The following is a 24,053-nucleotide window of genomic DNA, read 5'->3' as shown; positions in this document are numbered from 1 at the left end:
GTTCGACAGGGCTGGAAGGGAGTGGTCGGCAAACATCGTTCTGCTGAGAGTGTTCAGGGACGAATGCTCAGGCTGTCAAATATTAGCCAAAATATCCTGCCAACGGCTAATGCCCCTGAGGCAATAAACCGGGGTGTACGGCATGCAATTTCATCCAAGAGCTCCTGCAGAGAGGTTTGTTTTTGACAAACTCGTGTTTTTGTGCTGAAAACAGCCCTGCCTGGCTGCGCTCATTGGGGATTTGCGGTCTGGCAGGAGCCCGCTCGTTCCGCACCGACCTGTGGTGCCTGGAGTTCCCCACCTCGCCGCTCAAGCCATTGCTCCAGCGCTGTGGCAATCCTCAGGCAGCTCCAAAGCACTCAGAACACGACTGCCTGTGAGGGACGGAAAAGGACAATGTATTCCCTGCAGCACAGCGGGTCCCGTTGCGCCACCCCCAGAAGGAATATCAGGGGGGAAAGTTCTGGCAGGTGGCAGAGAGCCCGGCCCTGGCAGAGGCCGCCGGGCGCTCCGGGAGCGCTGCCAGCGCCGGAGGCGGCCCGAGCCTGGGCCTGGGCACAAACAGCTCCTTCATCCAGCGGGGTGGGAGCCGGGCCCCGGAGCGCCCCGGGACAGGGTGCGGCGGCCCCCGCGCTGCCCGGGACGCCGGCTCTTCCAGGAGGGACCGGGGGCCTCCTCCTCACCAGGTATCGCCTGCTCTCCCCGCTTGGGTTGTTTCCAGACCGTACTTCTAGGTGAAGAAGTAAATACTGGATGCCGGAGCCCTTTTGCTGCCGAGGGCCGGGAAGCTCCCGCAGTAGCTGCGTGGGGAATTCCCGCGGGCAGATCCCATCTCCCGGAGCCGGGCAGGGAGGGCTCGGCCCACACACCGAGGCGGGAGGGGTGAACCGCAGGGCTTAGCTGGGGGGGAAGGCCCGGGATCGCAGCTGCTCCCTGTGCCCCTCCTCCCCGCCCTGAGCGGCGACATGCCGGCTCTGCGGAGAGAGGATCGCAGAGAGGATTGATTTCCTCTCCCGTTTGGGAGGAAAGCAAGAGCGTCGCTCGGTGTGGAGGTGCTCTTGGTGAAGGCAGCTCTTGCAGGTGGCTGATGGAGGGGTATCCCTTCCCTCCCTTCGGAGATGTGTCCCATGCTTGCAAACAAACCGCCTGAAGGAGGAGCTGAGGCCTCCGGGGTCCCCTATGACAGTGGCTCTCTGTGATCACCTTTGAGTCCTGCTTTCTGGAAGCAGTGCTGTGTGTGCAGAAAGGATGAGGGGATCCCGAGGAGCCTTTAGAGTTCTTTGTTCGGTGAGGAAAGATCATCCTCGCCTTTCTCCTGCAGCACTTCCTAAATGTACATCTCACAGGGCAGCCCAAAGAGCAGAAAGGGGACCTGGCCAGAGTCAAAAGGCCAAAATCAGGAGCTCCTCCACAGCAAACACTCAAAAATGAATCAGTCTTTGCCCAGAAAAAAAACCCTCTCTGGGGTCATGTGAAGGGAAGTAACACCAAGGGTGCTTGTAAACTGAGGAAGTGATAAAACAAAAGCGATCAACAAAAAAAAAGAAGGGAAAAAGTATTCCATGGCATGCACTGACAGGGACGGTGGGTACAGCTGCCCTGGTGAATGAGGAGCCTCTCCAGAAGCTCAGAAAAACTTTAGCCTTTACTCCCCAGTACCAGAGGCTTCACACAATTCAAAACAGTGTTTCAGCACTTATGATGAGAGTCAGTTAAAAAAACCCCCACACAAACTAAGCCCTTCAAATATAACAGGTTTTGGTTTTCTTTACTTACTTCCTGTTCTAAATTTTCTGGTCAACAGTTCAGCTGGGCTTTTTCCACTGTTTATTTGGGTGTGTAAATATGCTTATTTTGGTAGGGCAGCCAGATTGCGACACCAGCTAAGAGCGTCCAGCCTGCTGTGACCGTGGGCTGCAGCTGCAGCTGGCAGTGGATGTGCACATTCCTGTGTGTGTGTGTGTGTGTGTGTGTGTGTGCTGGGGATCAGTGTATTTATCCATACCAGCCATGGTACCCCCTGCCAGAATGATGTTAGAGCTGGCACCACTATGTCTTAGTGGTGACATACAGCTATTTGAGGCAAGAAAGAATAAAGACCCCCTTGTGTCACATGAGGCTGACATTCTCTTCAGCTATGGGAGTTGGGAGGTGAAGTCACGTCACAAAGTATCTCGGTATTTTTTAAACGAATTTGTTCTGGCCTGGGAGAAGCAGGAGGGTGGCAGGGACATGAAACCCACATCAGGCAAACTGGTGTCCTTGCTGGGGAGTACAGCTCCAGGTAACTCTCTCTGGCTTCTGTCCTGTTCTTTGTACACTATGAAGGGACAGAGAGCTAAACAATACCTGTCACCATGCACGTCCCTCCCCAAGAGCTACTGCAACTGATCTGCTTTTAAAATGCTGATTTTTGCAAAACACTCAGGCCTGTCTGAGGGGATGAGAAGTGTCAGCCCTGCTGGGACTAAGCTGAGCTGCCACATCAGCTAAAAATAGTTTATCCTTCTCTGCCCTCCACCCAGCAAGATGCAAGCCATGCCGCCAGGGCAGAGCCATAGGTGGGCCTTGCACTCAAAGCAGGATCAGTAGTTCTGCAAAGCCCGAGCTGTTCTCAGTCATACAAGCTGTGTGTAGCCTCTGCTTTGCACCCATTTAGTTTTTGGCATGAAGGCTTGTGCTCCTGGACTGCAGCAGTAGGTGCAGGAAAAGTGGTGCATTGAACAGGTGCTTGTCATGGTCTTCTGAGCTGTTCTCACAGGCTCCATCACTGTCAGCAACCCCTTCCTGCCCTCACTGGATTTTGCAGCACAGGGATCAGTTGATACCAAACTGGCTCATCTGCAAAAATCCCATCTGAACTGGGTAGACTTGTGAAACCTGAATCTCCACCTAGCCACAGCTCCCCTTTCTTCCCCAGGGACAGGGAGGTCAGTCAGGAAATTCTATCTCCACCATGGTCCAAGGGCTTCAGCAAAGGAGAGTTGTGAGGGACAACTGAAAGCACATCTCTGGCAGGTGGATAATGTACCCATTGCATATGTTCCAGGGCGGCTGAAAAAGCAGGGCTATGCTTGTCCATGGACTGCTGGGAGGCTCACTGGGCACTCTGAGAGCCACATGCCATTTCCACAGCTGCCAGTTCTGAGTGAGAAGGTTTGTTCACAAAGATGTATTTAGATACCTTTCTCAGAACCAGTTTTCCTCAGTAATTACAGAATTATTACCCAGCCCCCCAATTTCTCGTTGCTTACATTCTTCCTTACTTTCCCTCTTCCCTTCCCACAGCATTTTTCCAGACTGGGTTTCTGGGTGTCAGCCATGCAGGCCAGCAGTTCTGGTCCAGGGTCCATTTTCCCCCCCATACTGTGTCCTCTTCCTCTGCTGTGCAGGCACTTCTGTAGTCAGCTTGTAAAAGAAGATGTGATAATTAACAGAAAGAAACTTAAGCGTTGCCCAGAGAGGAAGGAGATGGGTTGTAACAACCCTTGGCTGTGATGCAGAAGGAATGCAGTGACAGGCAACAGTTCCTGCTGCTCTTTCCCTTCTTACATAGCAGAGACATCAAATTTTAAGTAGTAAAACCTCAGGGGTAAGTGAGAAGCTGTGTGAACAGTTATGAACAAGGATCTCATAAATAAACCTGACCTATCATAATTCCATGTTGTCTGTCTTGCCTAAATTTACATCAAAGATGCCAAAAGCCATAGGAAGATGGTAAATCAGCCTGTCATTGTAAATGCAGGCACTGGTTTCCAGTAAAAGTTCTCAGAGAGCAATTAGTGAGGCTGGATTTCTAGTCACTGATAAGCAAGCCCCATAGGAGAAACCAGAACCATCAGGGCACACAACTGAAGGTCTGTCTCACTCAGCATCCTCTCCAAGAGTGAATATTGTAGCTATTCCAGGAAAAAATTAGTCATAGACAGAAGGGATCCTCCCCCGACAGCCTTGGTCAGATTTTGGCAGTAACCTACTGAAGGGGTGCCTGACCCAGCAGGAGCACCCCTACTCAACCTGTTCAAAACTGCTAAAGGATTTATCACTTCTGAAGTTGCCCAGTCTCTCTCTCCTGGGCCCATTTAGTCCTGGCTTTGGGGAGTTTGCAGGGTGCATGGAGCTGCATGGTTCAGTTCTGCTTGGTGCCTTCACCAGTGTGAGACCTGAGCTGGCTGTGGCCAGGAACACAGGCTGGCACTTCAGTGGGATGGGCAGCCAGGTGACTGTCTACTGAGAGCTGTGTGCCACTCCTCAGGACAGGTGCCAGCTCCAAGACTTGCCCAGGATGGGGGAAAACAGGGGGAAATAGAGACACTGCACTTCCTGGAGAAGCAATCAGCAGATGAGGAGTGGAGTGGAGCCCAGGACATAAAGCAAGTTATAAAGTAATGCAGAGAGAGGCAAAAATACAGGCCCTTGGAGCAGCAATACTGGCTGGCACCTGGGGACTGCCACGTGCTGCTGAGAGAGCATGGCAGCCATGGATGCCCATAAATCTGTCCAAGGTAGTGAGTCATGCTGGCAGTACAAGGACAAGGAATGGATTGGAGACCTCCAGTGTGATTTGATTCTGCTGCCCAGGCAGTGATAGCCCTCACTGCTGGAGATCCCAATATTCAAGTAACCTTTTGGCCTAACAAGCTTAAAAAAAGCCAATTTCTCCAGAGCTCTGTGCCTTTTGCACCTGACACAATAGAAAACGATGAGTGCCTCACTCCCTCAGATTTTATTGAGGAAACCTTCCCCAAACCAGCCCAAGCCCTAGTGGTGCATGAGCAGATCTGCTGAGGATGAGGTAGTGGCTGCTTAAAGACTTTTCAAAACTTTTTTGTCATATCAAAAGCTGATTTTTTAAACCTAACCACAGTCCTGGTTGTGTGCAGCAGTTAATTAGTTGAATTAGTTGTTGGGGAGGGATTATGTTACATCTCATGTGGGTATTTCGTAGCCCTGGATGATAGTGATGTGTGATATGCTGTTTCCAAATGCAGGTAGGAACCTCTCTCCTCTCTCTGCATCCTGGAGATGGCCTCACCCAAGGTTGCAGTGGTGGGTGCAGGAGTCATCGGCCTGTCCACAGCGCTGTGCATCACAGAGACTTGTCCCAGCTGCTCTGTGGCAGTCCTTTCAGATCAGTTCAGCCCCAACACTACGAGTGATGTGGCAGCTGGGATGCTCATCCCTCATATCTACCCAGGTTCGTTTAATTCAGGGCAGCACTGCCCATGGCACCTCATGCAGCTGTGTGCAGTGGTGCATAGAGGCTCAAGAAAAAAGGTGCCCTCACCTGTGTTTTCTGTCCCATATCCTTGATACTCATTTGAATGCTTCTCTTCTTTGCATTATTCCTCTCTGCACGTTTGGTTTTGTTCACACGCAGACACACCGATCCACAGGCAGAAGCAGTGGTTCCAAGAGACCTTCACTTACCTTTTTGCCATCAGCAACTCGGCCGAGGCATCAGAGGCTGGCATTCACCTGGTCTCTGGGTAAGAACAGCCCCTGGGGCAGCCTTTGGTACATTTATGCTGTGTTCTGGAGCAGGTTTTTTTTTGCTAGATTCAGGGGTATTCCCTTTAAGGAATAGCTTTTATGTCTATATTCCCAAGAAACTGCATTGTAGCTGCTCACATACGATGTATTTTTAGGCAAAATTCAGGAACAGGTGTGCACAGAAAACCCACTCAATTCTGACCAGCACCAAATATCTTTTAATAACCAATGTTTTTCACACTGTTACCTACTAGCTGTTTGCAGCAGGGATCATCTCCATAGGAATGGGACTGCAGGATCCTCCAGCTTCAGCAAATAGGTACAGGGATTCTGCTGGGGTGTGTGTGTGTTGGGGGTGTTTTATGCTGCCTATTATGTACTGAGAAATTTGCCTCTTAGGAGTATTGAGACTGAGCACTCTGTAGCTTTATGGATACCCAAGGAATGGTGAACAGGTGTGCAAGTGGCCCCACCAGGTCCAGCCAGGTGTCTGCAGTTGTGGTGGGGACATTGTATGAGGGCATTCTGTACGTACACCATCACTGGAAGGGCTCTCTGCAGTTTATTTACCCTGGTGTGCCACCCTCACACTCAGCTGTGCTGACCTTCTGCCTGTTTGCTCAGACAGAAGGTATTGCAGGAGCAGGCAGCAATTTTTCCCCGTTGCTGTTAGCCTTGCCGAGTGGCACTGATGGGGGGAAAGAGGTTCTGAGCTCCTGGGCTTGTTCTAAGATTGCCATGACACATAACATGGCAGAGCAATAGCAGTGAAGTTTTCCAGATTTTTCTCTGTCTTTTTAGTTGGCAGATCTTTAAAAGCCCTCCCAAGGAAGAGTTACCTTTCTGGTCAGATATTGTGCTGGGATTTCGACCAATGTCCGAAGCAGAACTCCAGAAGTTCCCGCAGCACCGATTTGGTCAGGCCTTTACAACCCTGAAATGTGACTGCCCACCTTACCTGCTGTGGCTGGAGAAAAGGTAGGGTACTAAAGCCTCTCTGATTTGGCCTTATTATAAAGCAGAGCAATAGGGCTCAGGAGCTCAGTCCCTGAGTAGGGACCGGGTGCCCGAGGCTAGCTCGCTCATGCCAGCGCCACGGGGCTACAAGCATGGTGATTATCATCTAGCAAGCATGGTGATTATCAGCTCTATAGTGATTGCAAGCTCTCAGGATTTCAGCTTTGCTTGCTAGGTAGTGGTGCCCGGGGCTTGAGGCTGCAGCAGACAGAGAGAGAGAAGAAGGAGAAGGCACAGGCTGTTCCACGGAGATGGCTTTATTTGGGGAGGTCCGTGAAGGGTCTCTGCTCTTCTTCTTTCTCCTAATGGGGTACAGTATGCTTCTTTTATAGGGTTGGAAAGGATCCAAGCTTGACCAATGGCAAGGGGTTAACATGACATTGCCTTATAGGGTTACAGAGATAGGTTAAGGGCAGAGGACAGGGAAACAGGAATTTTCTTTTGCTGTTTCAGCATTCCTATCGTTCATATTCTCCATGGTGCTTTTCCTAAATCTATGGGGTTTACTACAGTAGGGTTTGCTGAACCCTGGGCATGCAGGGGGACACCCTGGCAGAGGGACTGGAGACAAGACAGGGTTTCCTTGAGAGCCTTAGATTTGAACAAAACTGGGAAAAGGCTGTTTCTCATTGCGGAACATGCAACAAGCTCTTGCTTGGGGAGAAGCACAGGAAATAAATACAGAACTTTTCTGAAATGTGGAAGGCCCTATTTATGCAATGTCCACTTTCTCCCAGTGTGTCTGTACAGTGGGGCTTGGAGTGTGAGTGACCCTGGGCATAGGGCCAAGATAGCCACAGGGGCCATGCTTGGCCAGCCAGACCTTGAAGGTACATCAGGAGCCTGCCATGTCCTGAGAAAACATTTGGCCACTCCACATTTGCCAAACTTCCCAAATAGTGTCCCTCTAGTGTCCCTCTGTTTTTGAAGATACCTCCAGTGCCTGTGAGAATAAACACGTCTAGGAAGGTGTCTTATTGTGAAGATTTTGCTCTTATGAAGTAGCTGAACCAATTCTTCTCAAATTTGTTCAACAATTGGAGTAATTTCTTAATCCATTTAGACCAAAAAAACCCCAAAGTGTCAAATATCATCATCTTGTAACAAATTTCTTGAAAAAGTTTGCCGGCATAAGATGGGTGATGCACTCACTCTGAGGAGTTGTAGCTTCAGAGTTCATGCCTGGATTGACATCAAAGTTAGAAAATCTGCTGATTTCCAAATTTTTAAGTTTTCCCCCAATACCTCAATTTTGGAGAACCATAGGAGAGACGGGATGCAGATCTAAAAGGGCTTTGACATCCTGGGACATACTGAGGTAAGTATTTAATCCAAATAAGGACCTCTAAAGTGAGCAAATGGCTGTATCCGCTTGAGAGAAAGAGACAGGCTGCAAGCTGATTTGGGGTTAAGTAAAGAGATGTGTACTGACACCAAGGTACAAATTGCCAGCTCAGCTGGTTACTTGGATGCCTTTCATCACACTGCAAAATGTGAAAAAGCATTTCTTGTTGTAGCAGCCAAACAGGCTGGGAGTTCTCCTGTGGCACCAGTGCCATGTGAGGTCTGTGCACATGATCTGTCATGTTTCATTGCCTAACTGAAGCAAATTTCTGCTGCAGGATAGCTAAGTTGTACAACCCATTTGGTATCTGCCATGTGATTTCTGCTCCCTCCTTATTCCTGCTGTAGTCATTTCTCAAAGGATGTAGTCTAATGAGATGATTAAGTTCTTTTTTTTTTCTCTTCTCCCTGGTGATGAGAAGTGAGAGAATATTAAACATGTAGCTAATTCTCAAACCCCTAGTGACCATTCTCCTGGCAATCCACAAGGAAAATTTTTGTTGTGCCTACCTTGCTTGGCCAAAAATAGACTTCAGGAATTTTTTCCTGCTCACTTGCCCGAATTCAGGAGTTTTCAGGAGGTTTTTTCATTGGTGTATTTTTTATGGCGTGGTGACAGAGTCCCAGTTACAACTCTTAGGAGCTTGTCCTGCAAGCTGCCCAGCCACAGCTGCTGCATGAGATCTCCCCTCTGTTCTTCACAGACAGCTTCAGTGTCCTGCTACATCAGGCTCCAGATCATCAACTATGCCCTGGATTCTTGGCTCACTCACTGCTTTGTGGGAAACCACTGCCTTCATAGTAGAGTTGATGACTTTGCCAGCTGCTAGAAGGTTGCAGAGGATGGGATTTTCCACTTAGTGCATCACAGACCTGTCTCCTGACTTGCTTTTGCTAAAACCCCCAGCAAAAACCCCCTGCAATGGGATCCAGCTGACAGCATCCAGGGACTCCAATTCATACCAGTGATTTTCCACAGGGAAGGGCGGCTTTAAAATTCAGGCGAATTCAGGGGAGGATTTGGCTTGAAATTGAACTCAAAAATTAATCACAAGAAGAGGTGACTTCACTGAAGAACAGACATGTATGTATAGTGCTCTGAGCTGTCCTGGGGGACTGCTGGCTGCTGCTCCAGAAGATTATGGGCACCTGAGGGTCCTGTGCCACCTCTGCCCAGCCTTAGTGTGGATATTAGGGCTTGGCACATGGCATTAGATGGCTTTGTAGCTCAGGAGGTGAGTTGGGAATGAATGAGGCAGCATATAACAGGCACACTAAAAGGGGTGTAGGAGAATAGCTCTGCCACTAGCATGAGCAAGTTGGTAAATCTGTTGTTTCCCAGCTTGCTTGGGCTGTTAAATATTGATACTGTTACAGAAATGAATCAGACCACGAAGACCTGACTATTTGCCTAGGGTCTGATGCCAGACCCTTCTCTAAAATTGCTCAACTTGCTGTACTTTTTCCAGCCCCACCAGGCTAGATACCTCTGATCAAATCAGATAAATCACAGAACCCCCATGGCATTTTCTTTGCTTTTTGTTCTATCTATTGTCTGGTTTTGATCAGTATGTAAAGGCAAAGGCAATCTATCTCATTTACTTAATGTTCATCATAATTACATATGGGTTTCTTTTCTGCCTCACTTTTGGAGTCTTTTTGCAGGTTGAAAGCAACTGGCACCCAGATGTACACCAGGAAAGTGGCAGACTTGTGGGAGCTGCACAGAGAATATGACATCGTTGTCAACTGCACAGGCATGGGAGCCCACCAGCTGGTGGGGGACAAGCAGCTCTTCCCTGTCAGGGGACAAGTACTCAAGGTTCGCGCTCCTTGGGTGACACAGTTCATCCGGGATGGAGATGGCTTAACTTACATCTACCCAGGAATACACAGGGTGACCCTGGGGGGAACTAGGGAAAAAGGGAGCTGGAGTCTCTCTCCTGATGCTGGCACTACTAGAGACATCTTTGACAGATGCTGCTCCCTTGAGCCCTCACTGCAGGGAGCTCAGGATATCGAGGTGAGGGTGGGCCTGAGGCCATCCAGGCAGTGTGTGAGAGTGCAGAGAGAGGTTTTGAGCCAAGGAGGAATTAAGCTCCCAGTGGTTCACAACTATGGGCATGGGGCAGGTGGCTTTTCAGTGCACAGGGGCACAGCCAAAGAAGCTGCTCACCTGGTGGAAGAGTGCATTTCTGCTCTGCAAGGCTCCTCGTCGAGAGCCAAGCTTTGAATCCCAGAGGCTCCTTTTCCATTTACAGCTAGTGCTGCATCTCCTAGCAGCAGCTTGGACTTCAGGTCCATTACTGTATAGAAGGGAACTAAGTCAACATCTTGTTCCAATGCAGATACTCAGTGGTATCTGTAACCACCTTGGAAAGGCATGACATGTTGATCCATGTATTAGCCCAGCTGATCATCTCCTCCATCTGCCCTGGGAATTTGTCTTAGTCTCATGTGAAGAGGACAAGATACATAAATACTCTTCACATAACAGATTGCTGCAGTATAATTCAAATAACATCCATTAAGCATTTCTGCACCTGCATCTAAAGGGTCTCAGATGCAGTAGGCTCAGATTCAGTAAAAATAGGTTGTCTCCTCTTGTACCAAATCTAATCTAGAATTGCCCTTGTTTCTGCCACCTTGCTAATAAATTTTATCATTGTCTATAGGATTTAAAAAGAATAGAAAACCCCATGCAGTGTTGCATTACAGTGCTGCATTACAGTGCTGCATTACAGTGCTGCAGGTCAGCTCTTATAGAAAGCAGTGTTAGGTCACTGTCACACACAGTGATCAGGCAAGTGTGATTTTAAGAGCAGGTCTGTAATACCCATTACTGCATTTGCTCATATTGCACCTCAGGGAACTTAATGTTTCTGCTAATATTGCCCCACATGAGCTACAGTTTTGTGTGTCTTTTCTCATGCTAGTTTGCAAATCTGTTTTTTCCCTTCAAGGCCCTCAGATTTTGCTCTTAGACACCAATGATTTCCCCCCAGGCCCTCCCCTCCTCCCCCACACAGCAACATTGATATGGCCTTTGTTCTACTGAAGAGGATTTTTCAGAGTGGGCTGGGGAATGCAGCATCCCTTTTCTACTTCACAAGAACACTGACTGCTTTCCTTGCAACAGCTGATAGGAATAAATTTGAGACAAACCAACAAGGATTCTAACACCACCATCAGTTTTACAGAAGAGCCATTTAAGACTAGATAAACACTCTAAGGAAAAATTTGTCTGTAACTGGACATGAGCAAGTTCCTCTGCTGTAAGAAAGCCGAGTCCTCTGCTCACTCCATGGCAGAGGCTCTGTTGGGCTTTACACTCTCCTCAGCAATTTAAACCCTCTGATGTGTCTGAAGATAATTACTCCCCAAAACTGGATCTTACCATCAAAGTACAGGTCTTACTCTTAGTGATTAAATGACTCATTACATCTTTAATGGCTCACTTGAGAGTGTTACCATCCATTTTTGTCTAGCTTTTTTGTCCACAGAATTACAAAACCATTCAAAGTCCTTCAATAATTCCAGTGATTAAAATTAACTGAAAAATAAAGTTCTAATAGTGGAGCAAAGGTCACTTCTGTAGTGTTTTCTTTCATAAGCAAGGGATTTTCTTTCATTTGGGATGGCCTGACAGGGCCAAGAAAGGCCACGTTCAGCTACCAACTCCTGCTGTTCTCAGGGGGGATGGGGACAGTTATCATTTGCAAGGGACAGCTGTCAGAAGAAACATCACCAAATTAAATTATGGGTCAATAAGTGCCTGGGACGAGCCTAAGCCAGCCCTGCCTTCAGCAGGGCAGAAGAAGAATGAAAAAGAGAATCCTCATTTTCTCAGCTCTGAAAGCTAATTTTGCACTCCCCCCTTTGTCCCCCCCCCCCATTTGTCCTTTCCAGTGGTATGAGAGGGCAGAGCTGCTGCTTTTGGCAGCAGTGTTGGTGCAGGGCTTGTCAAACTGCAGCTTTGTCCTCAGCTAACACAGAACATAAAAATACTTGGAAAAAAGAATATAAAAATGGACTCTTAATCTTTATTTAAAGTTTTAAAATAGCAAACAGTGTAAGTTATCCTGGAGCAAGAAATGCTACTAACGCTAATAGGGTGTTCATAGTCCCATAAGAAAGCAAAGCTGTTCTTGTCTCTTCTTCTCTGCAGGGTGTTGGGGTTTCTTCTAATCTACTTGTAAAAATTGTCTGGTTGATACAGTGTCAAAACAGGTTTGGCTGCAAAGCTTATCCATCTGGTGTCCTAGCTCTGCTTGTGGCCAGCATGGAGGACAGCCACTTCTGGTCTAGGGTCTTCCTCCTCTGAGGGGTAGCTTAGTGCTTCAGATGATTTATCTTCCACACAGTTGTTGCCTTGCTTCTAAAACCATTTATGGTGCTTCTATACTCCCCAACATCCTGTGAAAACAGGTTCTTTAAAGGGAGAAACTTCTTTGTCCAGGAGCAGTGCTTGTTGCCTTCATTTTTGTCTTGAACATAAAAACATCATCTGATACCCCTTTCTTGCATGTTATGAGAGGTAATGACCCATTTGAGTTTATAGAGCTCCACCATACTCTATCTCAGACTCTTCTTCCCCACGTTGAAGAATCTTGGTTTATGTAATACGTAATTGCCTCACTTTCACAAGCCCTGATCCTCATGGGGACATACCTGTTGGAGAAGACAGCACAGTAAAGCATAGGCAATCCAGAAGGTTCCTTCTCCAAGTGATAGAGCAGCCAACAAGGTGAGGTGCTATGCTGGATCCTGTTCTTGTCAACGAGGAGGGGCTGGTGTCCCAAGTGAAGATATTTCTCAGGGGTCAGTACTGGGGCTGGTGCTGTTAAAAATCTTTGTCAGTGTCACAGACAGTAGGACTGAGTGCACCCTCAGCAGTTTGCCAATGACACCAGGCTGTGTGGTGCAGTGGACACACTGGAGGGAAGGGATGTCATCCAGAGGGACCTTGGCAGGTTTGAGAGGTGGGACTGTACAAACCTTGTCATGTTCAACAAGGCCAAGTATTAGGTCCTGCATCTGGACTGGGGCAATCCCAAACACAAATACAGGATGGGTGGAGAATGGACTGAGAGCAGCCCTGAAGAGAAGGACCTGGAGGTGTTGGTTGAGGAGAAGCTCAGCATGACCTGGCAATGTGTCCTTGCAGCCCAGGAAGCCAACTGTATCCTTGTCTACATTGAAGCAGAGTGACCAGCAGGTTGAGGAGGGTGATTCTGCCCCTCTGCTCTGCTCTTGTGAGACCCCACCTCAAGTGCTGCATCCAGCTCTGGGGACCCCAACATAGAAGAATATGCACCTGCTGGAGGGAGTCCAGAGAAGATAATGAAGATGATCAAAGGGCTGGAGAATATCTCCTGTGTACATAGACTGAGAGAGCTGGGGTTGTTCAGTCTGGAGAGGAGACAGCTCTGGAGAGACCTTACAGCACCTCCCAGTACCTAAAGGGGGCTTACAAGAGAGTTGGAAAGAGACTTTTTGGAAGGGCATGTAGTAACAGAAATGGCTTTAAAATGAAAAAGAGTGGATTCAGATTAGCAAAAAATTCTTCACTGTGAGGGTGGTGAGGCCCTGGTACAGGTTGTTTAGAGATGTGGGTGTCTTATACCTGGAAGCATCCAAGGCCAAATTAAATGGGGCTTTAAGCAACCCGGTCTAATAGAAGGTGCACCTGCCCATGCCAAGGGGTGGAACTAGATGATCTTTAATATCCCTTCCAACCCAAACCATTCCATAACTCTATGACCCTTCTTCCATTCATAATATATAAAAATGCTTTCTAGTAATTAATAAGCATTTAAGTGGCAACCAGATACCTGGCCTGAGTAGTACTAGGTGTTTCACAGGCATGGCTGTGGCTGGGTAGTGAGGCAGTCTTCCTCCCAGCTCAGCCAGGTGTTTTTCTCTGCTGTTAGCTATACTGATTTTCACCTGCCGTTACTTTGTGCAAACTCATGAGATCGTTTTTGCAACTCCTTTAGGCAGTTTGCATTTTACTGCCTTGAACAAACTGGTACCACCAGCAGATCAGTCATTTGCCTGACTGATGGGTCTGTGGATGAACACTGGCCCTACCACGATCCCTCTAGGATGCAATTGGCAGCTTCTCTCCACTGTGAAGAATGGATGATTTATCCTTACCTTGTCTCTCTATCCTGTATGCAGTTGCTGACTCATGAGAGGATCTCCCCTCTTACCCTGTGCCAGATTAGCTTCTTAATGGGACCTTGGTGACAGATGTTGTAAAAGGCTTTCCAGCAGCTGAGCAGATCATAGCAAGCGGGTTGCTCTCATCTGCAGCTTCACAGTTTCCTCTGAAGCTGTCAGAGGGTGGTGGAGCACAGCTTCATAGGCTCTCACTGCAAAGCTCTGCCAATTCTCCCCTCTTAGTCTCTATCTCTCCTTGCAACTATTCTGTTACTATGGCTTTTGCTGTTTGCCTGCCACAGGTGTCAGATTTAATGGCTTGCATTTCTCTAGATCCCTTTCAGCACTTAAAAGAAAACAGTATCAATTGCCATCCTTTTTCTTTGGCTGTTTTAAGTAAAAGCTTATACACTGGCTCTTATAGTGCAATAATTTCCATTAGCATTCCTTTAAAACCCACAAGCAAGTAACATCTGCTTTTCATGAATTTGCTACTATCCCTTGCATTTATTTGTTCTAAAGCCTCATCTAATGACCCTTCAATCTGAGGCAGCTTCCCTGCATTATCCCTTTAACAAATGGTTCTGCCATGGGAATTTCACTAAGCTTTTCTGTGCTGAACACAGACACAAGTAATCTGTTTAGCTGTTGTGTTAGGATGTGTTTCCTCTCAAACCCTTTGCCACCTTGATCATCTGCTGACTGCACACCCTGGTCACCTGCAGAACCCTCCAGCAGGCTTCCTGCTCCTGCTGGGATAGAGGAGGCTTTTTGTCTCAAAATATTTTTTTAGTATTCCTTTCTGTTCCTGCTTTTAATTTGACAGAGTTCATGTCCTTTTCTTAATTTGGAGGGGATGTATTTTGGTTCTTTCCTATGTAATTTTTATCATGCTATTACAATGACCCAGTAATTATCTTCCTTCTGGAATATGTCTGATATTTCTGACTTGTGATCATAAAGAGGTCAAAATGGCACCTTTAAACGAATGTCATCATGATTCTCTGCTCCTCTCTTCCTCCTCACTTCTCCAGTTTCCAGCTTGAAATTCTTTTTAAAATCTTACTCCTTCTCACAGAGGTTTTTCTCCCTGGTTAAAGTCATGCCACAAAAGGATTGGGCATTCTATTCAGAAACCTCATGTTTTTGTTCCAAAATCTTTCAATTTGCCAAGAATATGCCCTAATATTTTGGAAATAACTGAACATCCTTCTGTTATGCTTCCCTGGGCATGGAAAATTTAAATAATCTAAAATATAGCCTAGATCCATAGTGATGCTGCCCTGTGCCAGCTGTGCACCTGCCCACAAAGGGGAGTCACACTATTTCAGAGCCTTCAGGCCAGCTCACTGACACTGACTGCTTTCAGGCAGTTGAAGTTTGTTGAGATGAGTCCTGGCTGGCTTCAGCTGCCCAGCCCCAGGTGTTGGTCTCCAGCAATATCTCATCAGCCATCCCTGAGTTTTTGCTCCTCACCCAAGACTCGTGCCAGGAGCTGAAGCAAAGCTGTGGCCTCTGTTGCCTCTCCAGCTCCAGCTGAAGCTGAGCCAGCAGCTGAGGAATTTTCAAAACTCTGTTTTGATCTTAAATCTGTCTGTGCTGCCGCATCAGCTCTGTAGAGTTCATCTGGAATCACAGAACAAGTGTCAGAGAAACACTCACACGTGGGAGAGGATTGACAGTGGAAGGTTCATTAAACCTCCCTGACTTCCTCGTGCTGATGAAAGGTGTCCTGAAAGAAAGACTTTGCTGTCACCTGGGCAAAGCTTTTTATCCCTGTGCTGTTCCTTAAGCCCATACGTGTCTGGACATAAGCTATCCAAACTGTGCTTGAGGATTTCCTTCTTATCCACATTTTCTGATCTACACTGAAGAGGCACCCCTGGCAGATGGCAACCAATCTGGCACACTCACATGGAACTTCAAAGGTGTAATTGTGGTATAGAAAAAGAACGATTATATTTTGAGATATTTTTATCAATCCTTGCGATTACAGACAGCAGATGGGATGTGTGATGTATTTTAGAGCTTGAGCACAAAATGATAGTTTTCTGCAACAGGGAATTTTGTTGATTTTCCTCACAGAAACAATGCCATAAAGTCATATTTCTTGATAGAGGCTTTTGCTTCTGTTTAAAACAAATTTCTGGAAAAATACAGGAAAATTGGCATTCACCATTCATTACCATTCTCTTCCAGTCAAGGACTATTTGAGCTAAACTTCAAATTCATTAGGAATAAATGTAGCAATTAGAGATAACATCATGGCGTGGACCGAGATTTTTGTTGTTTTCACAGCAATCAAGTGACTATTGTTACATTGTCCGCTGCTCTAGCCTATCCTGCTCTATTCCCTACTTTCCACCAGAGGGAGATATTGGATCAAGCAGTTGCTGAAAAAAAACTCGCACCATCTCAAAGAGCAAATGCAGTGATGCTTAATTCAGTGGAAATCTGGGTGCCTGTCGGGCTCCTTCATACCTACAGGGCTTGAGGGATTTGGGTGCTTCAACAGAGCTTTGAAAAAGGATCGTGGATCCTTTATGGATTTATGGAGAACATTTAATAGAAGTACAATAAATGTGAAGGTAGCAGCATACCAGAAGTGGTTGTTAATAAAAAACCCCAAGGAAAAAAACACAACAAAAAACAACCAAAAAAACCAAAAAACAAACAAACAAACAAACCCCAACCAAATAATCATAATACTAATATACTAATCCTAGGTAAAGCTGCTGCTATAGCAGCATGTCCCAGAGTTTTTCCCCCACCAGAAGGCTGGAGAGAAAACCATTGTCTTGGATAGCCAAGTGTACTCAGTTCCTCATGTTATGGGTTCTTGGGGTCCCCCAGCCCCTCAAGTAATGCCTGGGTTGGACATTGTGTGGGGCAGTCCCTCTGGGGCTGCATCCTGGTCCATGCGCCCACTGGCTCCTGACCAGGCTCCTGGTGAGCCCAGACACCATTCTGGGTGCTCAGGTATTAGAAATTACTGCTTCAAGATCTGAAATAGACTGGTTTCTTTCTGGCAATTTCCCCCTCATGTCTATTTTTCTCAATGAAGAAGTAAAAATTACATATTTTGGAGAAGGAGAAGCAGACATGAGTCAAAACCCAGGCTTACTAAGAAAGGGAGGTGCTGGTGAGAAAAGAAGGGGGGAAGAAATTTTTTGAAAGTGAGCAAATTCATACAAATGGTATTTCCAAAAGTAAAAGTACTTTCAAGGGAATATTTTTCCTGTGTTTTCCTTTCATCCTTTCAGCCTGTCTTACACCACTGACAGCAGCCAGCACTAGGGGAGCACTGCCCCACATCACTTTCCTCTGCTCCTGTTAATGTCCACTACCCACCATAAGGCCACTATACTTCTCACACAGTAAGAGGCATGTACCATGAGCATCATGTGCTGTGCTCCCATCATTGTCACATCTGCTTTTTGATTCAACTTCTTTAAAGTCCCAGTCAACCAGTGGATATCTAAGCCTGACATTAGCCTTTCCTTCAATTTGCAAGCCAAACAGAGGAGGGGAGGTTTGTTTATTTTCTGTGTTATCAGACAATTAAGCAACTGAGCCAGCTGTCAGTGTTTCAGAAGCACCTGTGTGTGAGCCTTCAGTCAGCATTTTGGCTAAAACAAGGTTCTGAAAAACAACCCTTCCCTCAGGGAACACAGTAGAACCATAGAGGGAGCTCCTCTGTTGCACAAATGAGTGGTTTAGATTGCTTAAAGGATCACCATCAAATATATCAGTGAAAACAAACTTTAATACAAATGCAAAAGTCAGGCAAAGCCTGATATATAATACATATATATCCTTTATATGTATTCCCCATGCAGTATTAAAGGCTTACTCTAATACTGCATGGATAATACATATAAAGGATAACCAATTAGAATCAATTTAGAGTGATTTATATGGAGGCCAAGGATGTAAAAAAGGGGTAAGGAAGGAAAGGTTAGGGAAGACTCTCTGGTGAGATTCATGAGATGCAGAGTGAACTCCCTTGCTTGCTAGACTGCTTCTCAGAGAGGTGCCCACACATGGCTGGATCCTATCTCAGACTCACACAGGGTCAATTGCTAGTCTAAAGGATCTAGAAGCACTTAAATGTTAGATTAAACAAGGATCAACTACAAATAGTAATAGCAGTTAAGGATTCAAGATAATAACATGCATACTATATTTGCTAGAGGGTGTCCAAGTGAATACACCCCCCCAGATGCAAACATACAAAGGTAATACACACACAGGAACAGATATGTAACGTGTATGTACAAAGGTATATGTACTAAAACATTTCCCTTGAGAATCAGTGAAACACTCATATCTAATGCCTTTTTGGCATTTCTTAACGGGGGTGAGGTGGAGTGTTGAGGCTCAAGTATTGTGATATCAGTCCAGGTTCTGTTGCCAGGTGACACTTCTCTGAATTTCACAAACTTGAGGGTTTGGGCACTCTGACAGGTGTCCCACACAGAGGGAAATACTGATGCAGCCCACTGCAGTCCAGAAGAGCTCAAAGAGTCTGTTTTAGGACCACTGGCTTTAGGGCCATGAGATAGTTGGCTTAAGCCATTGATATATTTTCATCCTGGCTGCAATCTGGATTATTACTGGAATTTATGAAATTCCAGTGAGGATGGTACTGTTCCACTTGAGCTACTTTTCAGATAAGGAACATTCCAGGGCTGTCAGGGGTGACTGATTATTCCTGCTGTCATTTCCCACCTTGATAAGGCAGCAGGAGTTCCTGGTACGGTCAGTACCACCCCCCACCTTAGCTTTCCAAGAGTTCCCAGTATGATCAAGAGATGCTTCACCACCAATCTCTTGTGGAAAGGCCTGAGCAGGCCAGAGGAGAAGGGGGGAGGGCAATGCACTCACCAATGCACTCACACTTGCTTCCCTCCTTTCCTCCCAACAAGAACATTGTTGGGCTTCAAGGAGATGAAGCCTCTCCTCTGCACAGACCTTGCAGCCTGGTGAGTCAAATGATTTCTTGGTCGGTGGGGCAGCTGGTCTCCTTTGAGCATTTGAAGAACTGGATTTGGGCTTCTCACATCCCATGTTGCTGTGACTACAAGAAGAGCAATCCCACTTTAATATGTGCTTCCAATAAACAATGCTCAAAGGGTATTTTTGAAATAAAGAAGAGGCAGCTGAACTCCAGGGAAAGACTTCAAGAAATAACCCAATTCTCTACAGAGGTAAAGCCCCTGAGAAACACTGGCTACCCTGCTTCTGAAAATCCCTCCATAATCCTGGGTGGGCACCTTTTTTCTGTGTGATGAGTGTATCTGCACAGTGTCAGCACTCCAGGAATAATCACAGGACGAATTGACACAGAGATTTGCAGCAGGATAATTGCCTCAAACAGAAGGATAAATAGCTTTTTCTGGCATTTAATGGGCCTCTTAAGTGAACGGCAATAAACTCTATGCGAACAGCTGTTTTCCCTCTTTTTTGTCCTTTTGCATCTCATCCATAATTATGCACTAAAATGTTCTTGTCTGGGTTGCTGAGAGCAATCTTGTTGCTGTTTGTCTTTGCAGTGTAAGGCTGAGCACTTCAGCACAAAGATTGAGTAAAAAACCCTGGATTCCTAAAGGCTCCTGCCACTATTTATCAGTGATCATCTTCTTTGCTTCGCGTTAAGTCTGAGGGAGAAGTGAGAAGTTAAGGGGAAAATTTGTCTCTTCTAGTTGCTGCTCTGCATGTTCCAGTATTGGGGTGTCCCCCTGCAGGTCTTGGTGTCCTGGGCTCCAGCTAGGAGGTTCTTTTGCTTGCCTGGCTTCTGGCACTGACCCAGCTACAGCTCAGGAGAAGCTACAGCATCACTTTTGCCTTGCAGGGAAGGTAAGTGTCCTGTGAGACACTCCTCCCCACTCTGTGCTGCCTGGACCATGGGGAGATAGCAGAGCAGCATTTCCTCTGTAGCTCGTGGATCTGCCTCCAGCCTTGCCGACAGGAGAGTAGGAGGCACAAAGTGAGCCCTGCAAAAAAGCCTTTATGCCTTCAGAAACATGTACTTTATCTGCTGATAGAGTACAGAAAAATGACCTTGTTCCTGAGGAAATTCGATTCATTCTGGCAAAGGGATCTCCTCCTAACAAGGAGCCCGTGAGCAGGCCAGGAGCTAGGGCACAGCCACAAGCATTAGCCCTGCTGAGTGTTCCTCACTGGAAGCAATGCCAGTAGAGGTGCCTGCATTGTCACAAAGCCACTCTGTCCTTCCCAGTTCATCTTTGAAATCTCCGACTGGCCTTTGCTTCCCACATCCAGAGCTGAGGAGGGAGGCAGACACGCTGCAAGGAGGCACATGCTGGAAGGATGAGCCCTGTGGTAGCACCTAACCTACATACAAACTCTTGGCTGAGGAGGTTATTCCACTTTGGATCAATAGCAGTGTCTCTGCATCATTGATGCTGCTCCACATGACATTGAGGGCAAACTGCTTGGAAAAGAGCCTGTGGGAAGAACACTGAGTTTTATCCTCACCGTCTGCTCCTAGACAGGCTGCTCAGCTGCAGGGGAGCTGTGGGATCTTTTCTGCTGAGGGCAGACCATTTCTCTCCTCCTTGTTAGGATTGTATCTAAGACTTCGAAATGCAACCAGATGGAGGAGAGGACTGGCTGACCACATGGTAATAGCTCAGAAAAACAACCTTTTTGTTACAGATAAAGACTGAATTTAAAAATGTCCTGACAAAATGAGATACTTTCCAGACACCATCCAGGTGGATGAGACCTTTATTATAGGTGGATGCATATTATTAAATTGGCATGCATACTGGTCCTGAACATTTTGGAAAGCCTCCTATCCTAGGAAAGCTTCTTTTCATCCATCAGGTCTCAAAGATGCTGCCAGCCACTCCCAGCTTTTATTGTTTCCTATCACCTTTAATGATGCATAAATTGTATGGACACATGCCTGTGTATCAAACAACATTAAAAGACAGACCATGGAAAAAGTAAATAGTACATTAATTATGGGTCTTAATTTGTTTGTGAATCTTCTACTGTAACATTTTGCTACTGTTCTTCTCCCTGTCAGCCCCAGTGCTTTGGCTTGCACCTCATGCCCTCTTGGACACCCCTTTTCCCTGAGTGCTTGCAGATGAAGGAAGGTTTCTCTCAGTGACATCTGCTCCATTGTTCCAGTTCTTTTGCCATCCCCTATATAAATACTTTGGCATTTGTACTGTTCTATATAAGCCCATTAAAAACATCTAATAAAATGGATTATATAACTTCTTAGAGCCATCATTACTACTCCAGCTGTGGTGTTTTGTCAAACTCTGACAATTGTAGATTAATCCCTATGCCAAATTACACTTTTTAATGAAAGATATTCATCCTTGAGCTTAGAAGTGTAAAAATATAAGTCAAATTTATTGCATCAAAAAAAAGGCAGAGAGCTGAAGCCAGAATAACACTAAGATAATCTTTAAAACATACAGAAAATAGGATTTTTAATAGAAATGCAGGGTAATTTCTAAGCAAAGCTGGACATCTGCCTAGGATTACAATACAGATACAGGGGAAATACAGATGATGAACTGATATCACAAAAATCTTTGTGCAACAGTATATGAACTGCATGTGAGCTATCACTACTTAATTCCTGTAAACTGGAATGTCTTTATTTTATAATGGCAATACATTTTCGATTTTTTTACTAATATCTCTTCAATAAAATTTCCAGCCCTTATTTTAAAAAGCAGGCAGAATTTTGCTTGTTCAGAATGACTGGACAATTTAATAAAAGGCAGGCTGCACAAGCACTGTTATTCCTATCCAGGACTGAAACACAGCTTCTGGAGACAACAGTTGTATTTTGTAGATACCCCAAGGATTAGGGTTAAATAAATAAAGTTGAGGCCCAGGAGTAGCAGAGAGCTGCAGAGCATCCCCTCCCAAAGGGACATCTCATTCCTATTCTTCTTCTCCTTCCTGCAGCGAATGTGTGTGCACAGGTACAGGTATGTATGAGTGCAACCACACAAGGGTGTGACTCACAGGTAAACCTTGAGCTATAATCCCCTCTCCAGGCCAATAATTATCAACCATCTCTTCCATCACATTTGGAGCACGCAGCAAGGCTGTGCTGTTCGATTCCCTCTGTAGCTGGAGGGAAAGACAGCTTCTGCCTGTGCCTCGTGCTGTGCTGCTGAGCAGCAAGATCAATCTTGTGTTAAGCTGCCTAAACGGCCCACAAGCTTGATGAGAGCTAATGGGAGACTGCATGAACATCTATTTTTTAGTTGTTATCCTCAAACTTACCAGTGGCGAGCTGAGAAGGCGTTTTAATGATTCACACAGCTTTGCCTTGACAGCTGTTCAGACACGTATTTCTCAGCAGCAGTAAGTGGGTAATAGACCAATACAGCCAATTTACTTCGCTGTTGCTAGCATTTAAAAGATAAGACAAAGAGATTATTTCATAGTTTTCAGTGGGATTTAAGGCATGGGAAGGAGTAAGGGCTGTACCTACCTGGCAGAGCTGTGTGCAGGCTCCGCAGAAGTCTGTCACTTGGTGCATAAAGAAATTCTTCCAGGATTTCTAGCTGCAATTTCAAGGAACAGAGCTGAAACCAGGCTTGCACAAAAGCCATCACTGAGAAGCCACCCAGGGAACTACAGACTTTTAATTCCATGTTCCTCAGGGCTATGGCAGAGCTTTCGCACATAAATGCACAAGGCAATAAACTGGGCCAGGACCAAAGCTCTGACTGCTACAGACTCAGGATCTGAGGCACACACATCTTCTGTGGGAAGGACACATGGTGCTTGTGGAAGTTTCTACACAGAACATCTCTGTTTTCAAGTGCACGGAACAACGTCACTGATTTTTGAAGCATTAGTCAGGAGTGTAGGAGGAAGGAGAGGGAAAAACCCTTCCTTTGCTCTGTCCTGTAGATTTTGGCAAGGGGCTCATATCAAGTCCAGAGCCCAGAGTCAAAAAGAGTGTTTTTATTCATTTACTCATTTTATAGGAGGAAGGTTTGACTTGTATTAACAGCCCTTGGAGAATCTAAGGGGCTCCTAGTGGCATTTTTCCTGCCTGGGGTTTAATTTTGTGCAGGGATTGGGGCAGACATTTTAACTAACCAGAAGATAAACAAAAGCCCTGACAGTGGATGGAGGCAGAAGATGAATGGGGTAGGCAAGGTGTTTGAACTGAAAATGGCCATAAGAGAGAGAAACATTAAATAACTGCTGCAAAGGAGAGATTTCACTACCAACAACATCCCAGGCAAGAGGTAATTTGCAAGCAGCAAAGATAGCACTGAAGCAATGAAATTTCATTTGTGTTAAACTTTTTCCTTCTAGAGGTTTAGCTCTTACTACAGAGAAATTTGTAAATGAGAGAGAAATTTTAACAGTTTAAAGACTTTGCCAGGAGAAACTGAGGGAGCTGTAGCTCTGTGGTACCTACATAAAAAGTAGATACTGCAAGACCAATGTCTGATTTTGGTTATCAGGGCACGAAGCTCCCTGTTCTCAGCAGAAATTGCACGCTCACATTCAGAGTCGCTGTTCCAGTTACTCCTTGCGTTTCATGGCGGCAGTTTGTGCTCAGCTGGATGCAGCTTGATGAATGTCCCTCTAACACCATCCATCTTGCTTTGGGAGAGCAAGCAGGGGAGGTTATTTGCTGCCTGACTCAGAGAGAGAGCATGTTTTGCGAAAGATATGAAACTTTGCAGAAGCTGTATTTCCCAGCAATCACCTCAGAAAGGCCCATCTCCAGCTGGACTGGAGTTTCATGCATTATGCTAAAATTCTAATTTGCTCTATTTCTCAACAGGCTTTGCTCATACACATATCTTTGCAGCCAATTCCTGGGGGATTTATAATACACTTGTTAAATGAAGAAGTGAGACTGTTTAAGGGACTTTCTTAATTCTCACTGATTCTCATGCTAACCCTGATAAGATTTCTCATTGTCCCTGAGATTTCCTGAGATCATTCTCCACCATTGTTCTTTTGTTCTCTATCTTTAGAAACCCTCTGTTGTGTTTTTAACA

General features: G+C 46.0%; 1 protein-coding gene and 1 long non-coding RNA gene across 7 annotated transcripts; one reads left to right on the top strand and one right to left on the bottom strand.

Moving 5' to 3' along the window:
- Positions 1-472: 472 nt before the first annotated feature.
- On the top strand, positions 473-11,443 carry DDO (D-aspartate oxidase). 5 transcript variants are annotated; one of them, XM_054629411.2, is made up of 6 exons: positions 548-686; positions 3,050-3,156; positions 4,992-5,197; positions 5,381-5,489; positions 6,295-6,471; positions 9,520-11,443. In XM_054629411.2, exons 3-6 carry the CDS (start codon positions 5,026-5,028, stop codon positions 10,085-10,087), a joined length of 1,026 nt encoding a protein of 341 aa, XP_054485386.1. In that variant the 5' UTR covers positions 548-686; positions 3,050-3,156; positions 4,992-5,025; the 3' UTR covers positions 10,088-11,443. The 5 variants fall into 5 exon arrangements, with proteins under 5 accessions (XP_077031316.1, XP_054485389.1, XP_054485388.1 ...); XM_077175201.1 differs by lacking the exons at positions 3,050-3,156; positions 4,992-5,197 and adding an exon at positions 5,748-5,812 and having other exon boundaries at positions 473-686; XM_054629410.2 differs by lacking the exon at positions 3,050-3,156 and having other exon boundaries at positions 552-686.
- Positions 11,444-11,887: 444 nt separating this feature from the next.
- On the bottom strand, positions 11,888-22,913 carry LOC143693552 (uncharacterized). Of its 2 annotated transcripts, XR_013181337.1 has the most exons (4): positions 22,517-22,913; positions 22,306-22,430; positions 18,907-19,099; positions 11,888-12,525 (listed from the first exon to the last, which is right to left on the bottom strand). It is a non-coding gene; the product is annotated as an uncharacterized LOC143693552 (long non-coding RNA). The 2 variants fall into 2 exon arrangements; XR_013181338.1 differs by lacking the exon at positions 18,907-19,099 and having other exon boundaries at positions 22,517-22,905.
- Between the last annotated feature and the right edge of the window lie 1,140 nt (positions 22,914-24,053).

Source organism: Agelaius phoeniceus, chromosome 3, assembly GCF_051311805.1.
Source record: "Agelaius phoeniceus isolate bAgePho1 chromosome 3, bAgePho1.hap1, whole genome shotgun sequence".
Classification (NCBI taxonomy): Eukaryota; Metazoa; Chordata; class Aves; order Passeriformes; family Icteridae; genus Agelaius; species Agelaius phoeniceus.
Note: the sequence above shows the minus strand (reverse complement) of the source record. Positions and strands in the feature narration are given on the sequence as shown.